Source organism: Papaver somniferum, unplaced genomic scaffold (genome assembly GCF_003573695.1).
Source record: "Papaver somniferum cultivar HN1 unplaced genomic scaffold, ASM357369v1 unplaced-scaffold_21, whole genome shotgun sequence".
Classification (NCBI taxonomy): domain Eukaryota; kingdom Viridiplantae; phylum Streptophyta; class Magnoliopsida; order Ranunculales; family Papaveraceae; genus Papaver; species Papaver somniferum.
Window position 1 is genome coordinate 12,436,051 of NW_020631041.1, and position 13,795 is coordinate 12,449,845.

At 36.0% G+C, this 13,795-nt stretch overlaps 1 protein-coding gene across 1 annotated transcript; it reads left to right on the top strand.

The window, feature by feature from the left end:
• Positions 1-11,458: 11,458 nt before the first annotated feature.
• Positions 11,459-12,539, top strand: LOC113340380 (protein LURP-one-related 11-like). Its single transcript, XM_026585582.1, has 3 exons — positions 11,459-11,762; positions 11,865-12,092; positions 12,220-12,539. The coding sequence occupies exons 1-3, from the start codon at positions 11,526-11,528 to the stop codon at positions 12,352-12,354; spliced, it is 600 nt and encodes a 199-aa protein (XP_026441367.1). The 5' UTR covers positions 11,459-11,525; the 3' UTR covers positions 12,355-12,539.
• The last annotated feature ends 1,256 nt before the right edge of the window (positions 12,540-13,795 follow it).

Below are 13,795 nucleotides of genomic sequence, written 5' to 3' on the forward strand. Positions count from 1 at the left end.
AGATGACAACAACGCAAATCGTGGACCATCCCGGCCCAACAATAATTCAGCAAATCGACGTTCACATCCATCTCAAAGAAAATCTCCCAAGTTTGAGCAACCATGTCAGGTCTGTAAGAAAGATAATCATCAGGAAGATCGTTGTTGGTTCCGTTACAAACCAAGCAATAATCAATCTCGTCAGCCTGCTGCATATATTTCTCTTCCAAATGGTGCACATGGGAATGAGTGGGTTACTGATACTGGCGTGACACACCATTTTACGTCAGATATGAAAAACCTAACTATACCCCATGAATATGATGGCACAGAAATGACTCATGTTGGCAATGGTAATATTCTTAAAATTGCTCATGTTGGTGATGGGTTTTTCACTCACAACTCCACATCTTTTCTGTTAAACAACATATACCATGTGCCTGAAATTAAAACTAATTTGTTGTCCGTGTGTCAGTTCTGTAAAGACAACAATGTGTATTTTGAATTTCACAATTCTCATTTTCTTGTGAAGGACAAGCATACGGGATCATTCTGCTACGAGTGTTGAATAGGAATGTGTTGTACGTTTTACTCGGTCTAGGGTCGATAAGACCAAATCAAAACTACCGAGGCACCCACAACTTGGATAAGGGCTGCCATAAAGTCCATCAACGAAATGACTATTTTACCCTCCGTAAACAAATTGATAAATCTTCTTCACCCAGTGTCTGAATGACGCGTGCGAGTAGTCCATTTTGCATAGCCCTTCGAGTTCCATCCAATGATGCTAGTTTCGTATCTAGATCGTTGTTAGATTAATTCCTATTAATTAACGATCGTGTTAAACTAATCGGGTTAGCTAATTCGTCACTTGATCATCGCTAGACCATTCAAATAGAGTTGACGAGCTTGAGGGTCCTTACAGTATATACATGTAAAATTAGAGAAATATTTGCTCCCACAAACTATAAGGAAGCCTTCTTTTAAGATTTAAAAATATTTAACAAGTCTATGTTAGACAAATTAGCATGGGCTCTTATTCATTCCCCAAATGAGTTTTGGGTCAAAATATTGAAATGTAAATATTTGAAAACTTGTCATCCATTACATGCGAGGAAACCATTAAAATCATCTAGATTATGGAAAGGAATATCTGTTTGTTTAGAAATCAATAGAGGAAATACAATTTGGGAAGTCAAGAATGGGTTAGACTTTAATGCATTTACAGATAATTGGATACCAGAAGCATCTTCTTCTCTTTGCCACAGTTATTCTAATCCTAATATGTTATTATGTGACTTCAGTAACCCTCATACTAGGAAACAAAATGCAGAGCTAATTAATAGTTTTTATGACTATAGGAAATGCTCAAAAGATCATCAATATCAAAATACCTCTCACTAGAGACGACAGATTGGTATGGTTGCATACCAAAAATGGAGATTTCTCAATGAAAACCTCCTATAAAGCTCTCACTGGTGAGATAAGATTCTTGTAGAATCCGCATCCTAGTCAACCTGCTTATAAAGGACTTTGGAGCTTTCCCACTCTACCCAAAATATAACTTTTCATATAGAGATGTATAAAAAATGTCCTACCTAATGGTGCCACACTCTCGCAATACATAAACCAAGATGATCCTTGTTGTTTGTATGATACCAAATCGCGTTAAAGAGCTGAACATCTTTTTTTCATTGCCTATATTCAAAAAATGTTAGGGAAAAATACTCTCTTTAGAGCAACTGCAATGGACGAGTAAACCTATAATTATGATCCAGGGACGAGACGCAACGGGACGGAGTAAAGACTAAAATCTGGACCAAAACCAAATTACAGATCATATTTGGTATGGGACCAAGACCAAAACTATATATAGTGGAGCGGAGGTATAATCACCGTTTGGCATCGGGCGTATATATAATCTACGCCTGTTGTGAAACGTAAGTAAAGTCACCGCCCCATAAAGAGGCGTGTATATAAGTTACGCCCGGTTCAGGCGTTGATAAAATGTTCGCCCGTTGGGACGTTGATAAAGTTTACGCCCCACGTCAGGCGTTAATAAAATGAACGCCCCATTCAGACGAAGATTATACAAACGCCCCAGCCCGGCGTTGATATTCTTAACGCCCCACGCCAGGCGTTGATAAAGTGTACGCCCCACGCCAGGCGTTGATAAAGTGTACGCCCCATTCAGGCGTTGATATAGTTAACGCCTCACGCTAGGCGTTTATATAGTTAACGCCCCAGACAGGCGGTGATATAATTAACGCCCCATGCCAGGCGGTGATATAATTAACGCCCCATCCCGGCGTTGATATAGTTAACGCCCCACGGCAGGCGTTTATATAGTTAACGTCCCAAGCTTGAGTTTAAAAAAAAAAAAAATACTTAGACAAAATTAATTTTGAAATTTTTTTATACCGTTGGTAATTCGACCGTTGAAGAAAATGGAACGTTGGATAATTTGGAACGTTGGAAAGTTTGGAAGACATTTTCGGAAGAAACACCTATATATACACATGAGATCCTGTGACATTTTCCCACGACCAATACTTCAAACTATCCACACAAATAAGAAGAAATATTATTTCTGCTTTCAAATCAGTTGGAAAATTTTCACGGATTCGCTTACAATGGCACCAAGAGTAGCACGAGGTCCAAATTTTAAGACAATCGAAGATGTAACAATGTGTAAAATTCATTTATATATATCTCAAGATTCTAGTGTTGGAGCTGATCAATCAGAGGCGACGTTGTGGACTCGTATCAAGGATGATATTGAACTTCATTTACCTAATAATCCAGAGCGGTCTTGGAGTTCTTGGAAAAAACGATATCAGGGAACAAGTAAAGATGTGGCGTTATTTTCGGCAAAAGAGGCAGAAGTTGAAGGTGAATATCATACTGGATGGGGTCCTGAAAAGAAGGTAAGCATTCTTGATTTTTCCAACCATTGTTTTCTAATATTTAATAAGCGCCCATGTACTTAAGTGTTTTTAAAAACATTAACAGCTTGAAGAAGTTAACAAGAGGTTCAAGGAATGCAACGATGGGAAAAAATTTAAGCACGAAGAGTGCTACCAAGTTTTGTTAGAAAATATAAAATATAATCGACGATCGACTTTTGTATTCGATACGACGCATGATTTGGACACTTATGAGAATAACGAGGAAGATGATGAAGGACCGCAAACAACAACTCAAGGAGAGACCGGTAACGATACAGATGGGGGAGACATAGAGAACACATATCTTCGTAGGATGGGGAAAAAAGCAGCAAAAAGATTGAAGAAAACAGGGAGAGAGAAATCCAGTCACCAAGAGGAATTGATGGGAATAATTATTAAAGAACAACAAAATTTCAATACTCATTACCAAGCACAATCAAGATTCAAGATGGAACAAAGAGCAGCAGAGTTTGCAGCAAAACAAGCTGAACATGCTGCAAAAATAGCCAAGCAAGCTGAAGACAAAGAATTTCGCATCATTATGATGGATCTTGAAAAAATGGAACCTGTACAACAAGAGTACTTCCGACTTCGCAGGGCGGACATAGTTCGGAATAAAAGAAACCAATCTTAACACAAAGGCGGAATAGTTCAAACCTTAATTACTTCTCCTATTTAGTGATTAGTAGTATTATTAGTATTATTATGTTTTAAATTTCTTAGTATCTGAACAATTAGCATTATTATTATGTAATTTTTGGATTTTTAATTTACTTCCGTTGATTTGAATTAAATTTCTACTTTTTTGAAACATACGACCTTAATTAAAACTTGAGGATGTTTACATACAAAGAGATAATAGAAAGGAAATGACAAACGACAATTTTTAATTCCCATATTCTACCCATATATATTCGATCAAGTCATCACGCAAGCGAATATGTGCATCTTTGTTACGCATTGCACATCGGCGTTGCTGAGCTCTAATTTGGGAAAACTCGTCACTATTGCCTCTTAATATATTAACCGGTGCTGCGTTGCTACGTTGTTCATAAACATGTGGCCAGTCACCGGGTAGACGCTCATCCTCGACTATCATATTATGTAAGATAATACAAGTTTTCATGATATAGGCAAGCACATCTGGATTCCACATTCTTGCAGGTTGTTTGATGATTCCAAATTGTTGTTGAAGTACACCAAATCCCCGTTCAACATCTTTTCTTGCACCCTCTTGCATCGATGAAAATATTTCCTTTTTCCTACCCACCGGATGTTTAATGGCCGTAATAATAGTAGGAATCTCTGGGTATATTCCATCACCTAGATAATACGGCATATCATATGAATGTCCGTTCACCTCATAGCTCACCGGCGGTGCTTTTCCTGTTACAAGACTTCGAAAAACATATGAACGGTTCATAACATTAATATCGTTGTTAGAACCGGGCATACCAAAAAAAGCATGCCAAAACCATAGGTCATATGACACCACTGCCTCCAACACGATACTTTCGCTCCCTTTATACGCGGTGTAAGCCCCAGATTCTGCCGACGGACATTTATCCCATTTCCAATGCATGCAATCTAGACTACCCAGCATCCCAGGAAATCCCCGGTCTTTGTTTTGCTTGAGCAACAGTTCAATATCACCAGCCGTTGGTTCACGCAAATATTCTTTCCCATACAAATTCACAATCGTCTTACAGAACCTACGAGTAGCTTCTAACACAGTTGTTTCTCCTATGCGTAAGTACTCGTCTATTGCATCTGCCGCACATCCGTAAGCTAACATTCGTACTGCTGCTGTTACTTTTTGATGAGGGTTTAATCCTAAAACTCCACAAGCATCGGGCTTTTGAACAAAATATCTGTTTGCATTGGTAACACCTTCCACTATCCGGTTAAACAATTGTCGACGCATTCTAAATCTTCTGCGAAAAACATTGGGTGGTTGGTTTGGGTACGGAGAGAAATAGTCGTTCCATAGAAGTTCAGCCCCTGACTCACGATCTCTTGGTATTCTGATACGAGTTTGAGGCCATTTTGAATTTGTAACAAGGACTCCCAAACTAACGGCCATGTTATTTTGCATAATTGCTATTGCATCATCATCCGAGGAATAAAAACTACTATTAGAAGAAGAAGATGAAGAAGAAACAGAAGAGCAATAATGAGCGGTTTTCTCATATTGTTCCATTGCTATATGAAGCAGAAGAGATGTATTGTTATTCATATATTGAGTGAAAACAGTCTTTAATTTATAACCCATTTTCAAGAGCATTAAAAAAACCAAAAAAATATCACGCAAATGTGTTTTCCAAAAAAGATAAAGTTTTTGTCAGTGACCTGATATGACAATACTATATATGATTAGACTATACTATATATGATATGACTATACTATATAAGATAAGAAAAGATAACTCCAAAGACAGTTCATCTAAATAGTCATAACAAATTAACCCTTCATATTATCATTATCCGAAGTGGACGATCTTGGTGCCACAAAAGGCATGTGCATTCTCGGATTGGTATTGACTGAGGACATTGTTGAAGCTGATCCCTGATTCATACCACTCCAAACTTGTGATGGCAGGGTTTGGGAAAAGGAACCGTATCCAAGCTGAGGTTGGACAGTGTGCGGCATACGGAAAAGAGATAGTTGTTGCTGCAAATCAACGTTTGCATTATTTAGCCTTTGTATTTCTGCTTCTTTCGACATGATAACGTCCATCCTCTCCTTCGTTTGTTTTAATGTAAATTCGCGAAATTGTTGATTAAAATCAGCATTTTCTTGAAATAATGTGTAAGCTTCATGCTGTGAAGAAAAAATAAAGTATATAAGTACAAATATACCAACAAAAATCGAACGTACAATAAAAAGTCGAAAGTACACTTACGTGGGATAATAGATGTGGAGGAGGGATATGTACATGTTCAACAGGTTGTTCAATTGGGACCGTATACAAGTCACCGACATACCCATATGTTTGGGCTTCCCAAATAGGATGAGTCACGTAATCTTTGGAGTTGGTTACCATTGTCCAGTATTGTAAATATATATCATAATCTTTAACAACTTGCACTATCTCTGTTGCATCGACCAAACCTTCTTTTTTTAGGCGTTCGGCTTGAATATTGCCAATATCCCCTATAACTGTGTGTAGTCTTATAGGAACAGCGAAAGTACAATGGTTTTGCCGCCAACACCTTTCACCAAGATACATGTTGTGCTGTACAGTTAGAAATGGAATAAGAATTTAGTAAGTATGTTATATAGGAAAAAAGTATGTTATATAATAAAATTTACAAATTAACTCACAATGCCCATGTAAGAAAATATATATCTCGAGTCTGATAGCCGCGTAGTCGTGCATCCCATATCAGATGCAAGAACTTCTCTGTATGATTCCCATGGGCGCCATGTCACTTGTTCAGCAGTAAGCTTACTTAGTAAATCCCTACAACGGAAAATATCATTTGTATTCTTCGGTACATTCCATTTAGAAGATACGGGCCATTTTTGTTCTGTACTCGCCTCTGGGATTTCTGGTCGACATATGCCCAGGTATTCATACCCCCAAAACTACTCCATCAAAATAATTATCCAATTTAATAAATTATCAAAAAAATAAACAATGAGAGGAAAAATAACTAGATTGAAAGAATACCTCTAATACTTGGAATGGACCACATAGTGCCTTCTGTCTCCTCCCAGATAAACGGAGTGCCGCATACAATTTCGAAAACGCAGCACCACCCCAGTCATACGTGGATACTACATCAAGATTTTCAAAAGCAGCTAACCATCCAGCATCAATATAAGTCTTTGCATTAGAAAAGAAAAAATGTCCCAAAACATACATGAAAAAGGCAATTGCTACTCTATGAGCCAGGGTGCTATCATTTTCAGCCGCAACCAACTTGTCTTCGATGAAATATGACCTTAAATATTTAATTGTAATTGAATTTGAAACCCACGACGGTGCTTTTGGACAGAGCGTGACATCTTGGATATCCGGAAAGATATGCTCACGAACATGTTCAAATTGGTACTTCCCCGAATCATAAGGAACATCAGGCCCATCACTGATACTCAGTCCAGTCAACATGAGCCAATCTAGGGGGGTGAATCCCATCTCACCAAATGGGAAGTGAAAAGTGTTTGTTGTATCCCAAAACCGCTCAGCAATATAATCAACCATTGAATGGTTGGTTTCGCTACATTGTATGTCCAGTAAATTTTGCCATCCCGCTTTTTCAATAATATATTTAGCTCTAGGACAGTGTTGTGAAATAGTTTGATAGTGATGAATTACCGATGCCAAAGATCCACGATGTTGATACTTCAATTTGTGCTCCCCTGTAAATGTCATGTCCGTAGTAGCGTGCGGTTTATCATCTTGCAGTATAGGAAACCTCCCTAACCGGGGAATATCAACCTCCTTAATTGTACCAGTAGCGATTAAGTTATAATCCTCTTCGGCTACAGATTTTTGTTTCTTGTTCGTCTTCACGCGACCATTGAAACGCGCTGTGAATTTGTTCAACATCTGTGCACACACAATATAGATGCAGTTACATTATTAAAAGACCAACCCTCATTAACGAATATTTTTATTAGTCCATCACCATTTATATTCCAAATACTATAAATCCTTAACACAAACCATATCAATTCCAAATTCTATAATTCCAGAAACACAAATTAAATCGTCACCGATGCATTTCCAAAATCATTACAAGATTCCACAACCCAATTTAATCACTTCAAGATTCCATAAAAATCACTAAAAAATCAATTCCATACTCACGCAATTAGCTCTTCTACATATGTAACTCCCAAAATTTACATAACTACAATTTACATAACTAAAATTAATCACCTCAAAATTCAATAAAAAACAATACAAATTCAATTATTGGTAACCATATTCACATACAACATGCAGAAAACCAATAATTAATCCAATAATTTACAATAATTTAAAATTAATCCAATAATTTACATAACTACAATTATTGATAACCATATTCACTAAAATTAATTACCAACAGACAACATGAAGAAAAACAATAAAAGGAAGCTCTCAATTGAAATAGGTTGATTGAAACAGTTGAAGGGTGAGAACTATTTCCCACATAATCTACATAACCACGGATTTTTACAATACCCAAAAATAATAAATCAAATTTTTACAATACCACTGTGGAAGCTCTAATAAATTTTAGTGAATAGATTATAAATCAAATAAAAATTTACAATACCCACAAATCAAATTTTTACAATACCCACAAATAAATTTTTACAACCACTGTGGAAGCTCTAATAAATACCCTATTTTTAAGCTCTAATTATTTTAAAAAAAAATTCACTGTGTGTTTTATCTCTAACCACTGTGTGTTTTATCTCTATAAAAACATAAAACACACATACCCAATTTTTAAGCTCTAACCACTGTGTGTTTTATCTCTATAAAAACATAAAACACACATACCCAATTTTTTCACATACATATTAATCTCTATAAAAACATAAAACACACATACCCACAAATATTAATCTCAAATTTTTTTAAGCTCTAACTATTTTAAAAAAAAATTCAACCAAATTTACATAATCATCAAATATGGTTTTTTTCACATACATAATCATAAAACACACATACCCAATTAAATTTAACCAATTTCATATTCTTATTTGTTCGTTAAAACCAAATTTTAGATAAACTAATTTTAACAAATAAAACCCTAAATAAATTATACAAACAATATGGATAAAACAAAAGAGATTAAGAAAAAAAAACATACCTCTTTTTTAACCCGGGTTCATCAAGTATCTTGGTTTTTTCTTTTCTTTTACTGCTCTTCACTGTGATGTTTTTGTTAAGAAGCTGTGTTGTGTTTGTGGGCGGTAGAAACAAAGAAACAGAGGTAGAAAAGAAAAGAAGAAGACGGAGAAGATTAGGGTAAAGGGAAAGTGAACACGTGGGCTATACGTGGTGGTTAGAGATTGGCAGGGCTTTAATGCCACACGTGCTAGATACGTGTGTTAATGGAAGTCCAATACTATACGTACGCCTGCAAACCAAACGTTCATTATACGTACGCCTGAGAGAAGAGGAGGCGTTGATTATAAGTACGCCCCACGTCAGGCGTTCATTATACGTTCGCCTCAAACAGGCGTTGATTATACTTACGCCTCAAAACAGGCGTTGATTATACGTTCGCCTGCTACAGGCGTTGATTATACGTACGCCTGATACAGGCGTTGATTATACGTCCGCCCCACGTCAGGCGTTGATTATACGTACGCCTGCTACAGGCGTTGATTATACGTCCGCCCCACGTCAGGCGTTGATTATACGTACGCCTGATACAGGCGTTGATTATACGTCCGCCCCTCGTCAGGCGTTGATTATACAAACGCTTCATTCAGGCGTTGATTATACGTTCGCCACACCAGGCGTAGATTATACAAACGCCCCTTCTCCGAGCGTGAAATATATGTACGCCCCACAACAAGCGTATTTTTTATCAACGCCCCACAAGCAGCGTTAATTATATCTCCGCCCGGCCCAAACGAAGATTATACCAACGCTCCACATTCAAGCGTGGATTATACATCCGCCCGACTAAATATACTCCACTGCCTTAACGTGACACTACAGACTAAACTCAAATTTGATCGTTTGTTTTGGTCTTTGATCTTTGGTTTTGATCGTACCACTGTGGACGCTCTAAGTCACTATGCAACCTCAGAATATGACTCTGACACATCTATTAGAAGCTGGTTTGATAAAAGGTTGAAGAGTAGTAATAGTCCAGGTACCAAGTACTCAATATTTGTCATAGCATGGAGCATACAGAGGGATAGGTGTTTTAGGATTTTTATAGATAAAACTATGACACCATTGAATACTGTCAATTATCCTTTTAAACTTATAGCAGACATAAATCATTGTATGCTTGCACCGAATGCTAGTCAGAACTCTTGCACCTATTAAGACTCCAGATAACAATGCTGCCTCTACCCGACACTTGTCGAATCCTGTGTTGTCGTATCCTATGACACAAGCACTAATGATGCAGACGTTGGTCTTATATTAACTGATACGATCGGGACCTTTGAAGGATGGAATCTCAACAAAGGAGTGGCAAGCTCAACGGAAGAAGAAGAATGCATTGCAATACTAGAAGGAACCAAATGGATGGAAAACAAAGGCATTAGCACATTCTGCATTTGTAGTGATGCAAAGAGTGCAATCACTTATCTGAAGAATAATAATCAACGATTGTGTTGGTTTTTTCAAACTATTTTAGATGATTGTCGGTTTTTTTTGAGCAATTTTTCTTTCTCAAAAATAAATTACGTTAATAGAATTTTTATTTCCCTTGCCGATAAATAAGCCAAACATTATAGGAGGATGGGTGAATGGACAGGTGAAAAACCGGACTTTCTCCTAGATCTATAATTCCTTTCTTGCAATAATTATTTTTATCTTACCAGGAAAAAAAGCACCATCTTAAGAAGAACAACCAACCTCTCTACTTTGGTGACGAGGTCCATTAGGAATTTATCTATTAAGGCTCATTTTAGCCTTTGATTGTTTGTAAAATGGGCTTCCAAGTTCCAAGCCCATTTTTCCTTTCATGTTCCGCTGTGCCACCATGGAATCATACCAGTTAGACCAGATTGTTTGTTGTTGTTTTTTTTTTTGCCATGTCAATTTCATGCAACCAAGAGTTGAAAATGTAAACAGTGTTGACAATTTTTTTTGCCATGTCAATTTTTGTACTGTTAATGTATTATTACGTGACTAAATTTGTTGGACCGACTAAACCTGTCTATAAAAGTAAAAACTGTGAAACATTTTCATCTAAAAAAGTTTATTTTGACAAATGTTGTTGGAGAAAACTAAAAATATTGATCTTCCATTTGCATAGTTAGATTCTCAAGAACTGACAACGGGATTATATTCCGTCTTTAAAGATCCGCCTACCGGTGCTGAAATATTGAGGAGGTTCCATCACTTTGACTTAAGATATGTGTGTAAACACAAACCTTTTTACTACATGCTAATTGGTAGATCTTGTTCTGTTCCCTAATAGTTGAACTGGTAACTTGTTTTTGAAACTTTTTTTAAACGGTGATTAAGAGAGTTGAAATTAAAAGTAGTTGTATTTTAATCCTAAACACAGTTTACCTCTTATTGAAAATAAAAGTAGTTGTATTTAAATGTGAACAGAATAAGACTAACGACATGAATTGCACTCAAATGATGTCGTTTTTCATATGATTAATAAATAAGTTGCAATTCTAAAATATTTCGGAATAGGGTAAGCACAACTTGAACTAGTATAATAAGATATGTTTTAAGAAAATTTATTCGGAAGAAAGATTCAGCGCTTTAAACGTGAAATATTCATAATAAAATTTATTCCCCAATATATTTAATTTTTAAAAAGAAAAATCTCACAAAAAATATCTATAACTAATCTTCTTAGACCGATTATTGAACCCGTAGCTATAACTAATCTTCTTTATGTCAAATTCTTGAAGCTCATTGATTAATTTCTAAAGTATTGGAAGAGATGTTTGTGGAGAAGAACCCAACACCTTCTTCTTCATCATCTTCTTGTTTCATTACATCAACACGGGAAACTCTAACCGTATGGATGAAATCATTAGTGTTTAATGGTAATGGGTGTACCGTGTACGACTCGAACGGAAATATCGTTTATCGTATTGATAACTACGATGAAAAGTTGAAAAATGAATTTTATCTCATGGATGTTCATGGCAATGTTTTGGTTACCATTCTCAAGAAGGTTAGTTGGTATATTTATAAAAAATCTTTTGCCTAATGAATTATTGCAGATGATAAATAATGTTACTTCGTGTTTTACTTTTTGTTATATTTTTCGTCGCAGAAACTTAGTGTTGTAAAGTTTTGGGAAGGTTACAAATCAACAGAACTCGAAGGACGGATCAATAAGCCATGGTTTCAAGTGAAAAACCCTAGACTTTTCAAGGGAGATCATTGTGAAGTGTTATTGATTAAGGATGGAAACAACATTGAGTTAGAGAACACTTACAAGATTGCCGGAACGGCAACCGCTTTTAAGATTATGAACGAAGCCGAAGAACTTGTTGCAGAGGTTAGTCAACGAGCATTTTAGATTTTCTTTGCAATATATTCCTGATATTTATATGTGCGTAATTTTTTTTGATAAAGAATATTCATATGTGCACAATCCTAAACAAATTATAACCATTTTTTTCCAGGTAAAGCAAAAGCAATCGGTGTCGGGAATCACGTTAGGAGAAGATGTGATGACATTAATGGTAGAAGCAAATGTTGATCTTTCATTTGTAATGAGCCTTGTGGTTATATACTGTTTAATCCATCATAAAATGTGAAACAAAAACATATTCAGTATATGTTGTGAGAACTAATAAGATGTTGATAAATTTCTTCATCACAGGGATGACAAAAAAATAAGCATTCCACTGTTCTTGAAATGTAAATCTCTATCGAGATATCCTTTATCAATTGCTTAATTTTTTTTTTAATTTTTTTTGTTTTATCAAAAAAGAAAAAAAAGAAAATTTTACCAAAATTTGTTATCTTTCGAAGATTTCTTGTATTGTCAACCTCATATTTTACTAATTGAAATTATCGGTTTAGACATTGTGGGAAACCATTATGTTAAGCTAGAAATCAAACTACCTCTACTTGATTCCGGTATCAGAAATAAATAAAATATCAAGAATTTTGATTTGAATTGGGCCGACTCACGAGATAAACGTACGGCCGTAAAATATCAATTTCGGATCATAATGTTGATTTTGAATTTCGCCGAAATATCAATTTTGGATCACAATATAGATTCTGAGTAGGGGTGAGTATTTGACCCGAAATCCGCCGATTTAGTCGGGACCATCCGTATTTTTGCGCGCGGGTGTTTGGACCGTTCGTTAATGAGTTGGATGCGGATGAGATTTTTGAAATCCAACATATTACGGATTGGGTTCGGATAAAATCTTGAAAATCCGTTGAACATCCATATCCGTTAGTACATTTTTTTATCAAAATTTTTCGGTACAAATATGAAGTTGGTACATTTGTTTTTTGTCAAATTAGGTACTCTTTTGTTTTTTGTCAAATTAGCTACTCCTTTCATTCTTTGATGAGATACAAGACCAATATATGCACATGTGGACATACTTGATACCAATTACTCCGAAAACATCTTATTTTAAAGTGGTCGGATATTTCTTTCTCTTCAAATTTTGAATAACTTCAAAGCATTGCACTAAAATCCAGTTTTAAACCCTTCAATAATGTAGTCTTATTTCTAAAACCACCCCTGTACTTGTTGCGTTTATTTATCTATTGTAAACTTTAATTATAAAGCAAATCCATCGGATTATTCGCATCCAATCCGTCCGCCCGTGCATCCGTTGGATGTTGGATTGGACGCGGATGTCAAATTTGAATTTGTAATGAGTTGGATTGGATGTGGATGAGGTTTAAACCGGTCCATATCGTCCCATGCTCATCCATAATTCTGAGTCTCTCTGAAATATTTGAAACATGACAGCCATTTTGGCCCGCATGATTCATTTTGGGTCACGAGGCAAATAATGAGTCACATGTTAAACTTGGGTAATGACATAATTTATGGACTACTGGAAAAGTTATGGATCATATGAAATAATTTTGGGTTACATTACAGATTTCATATCATGACGCCAATTTTAGTTTATCGGGCATCTGGTTCAGTAGATAAATTCGACATCACCAGTGAGGTAGATTTTGAGTCTTTCAATAAATGGTGACAACGAAGACTTCTTCTCA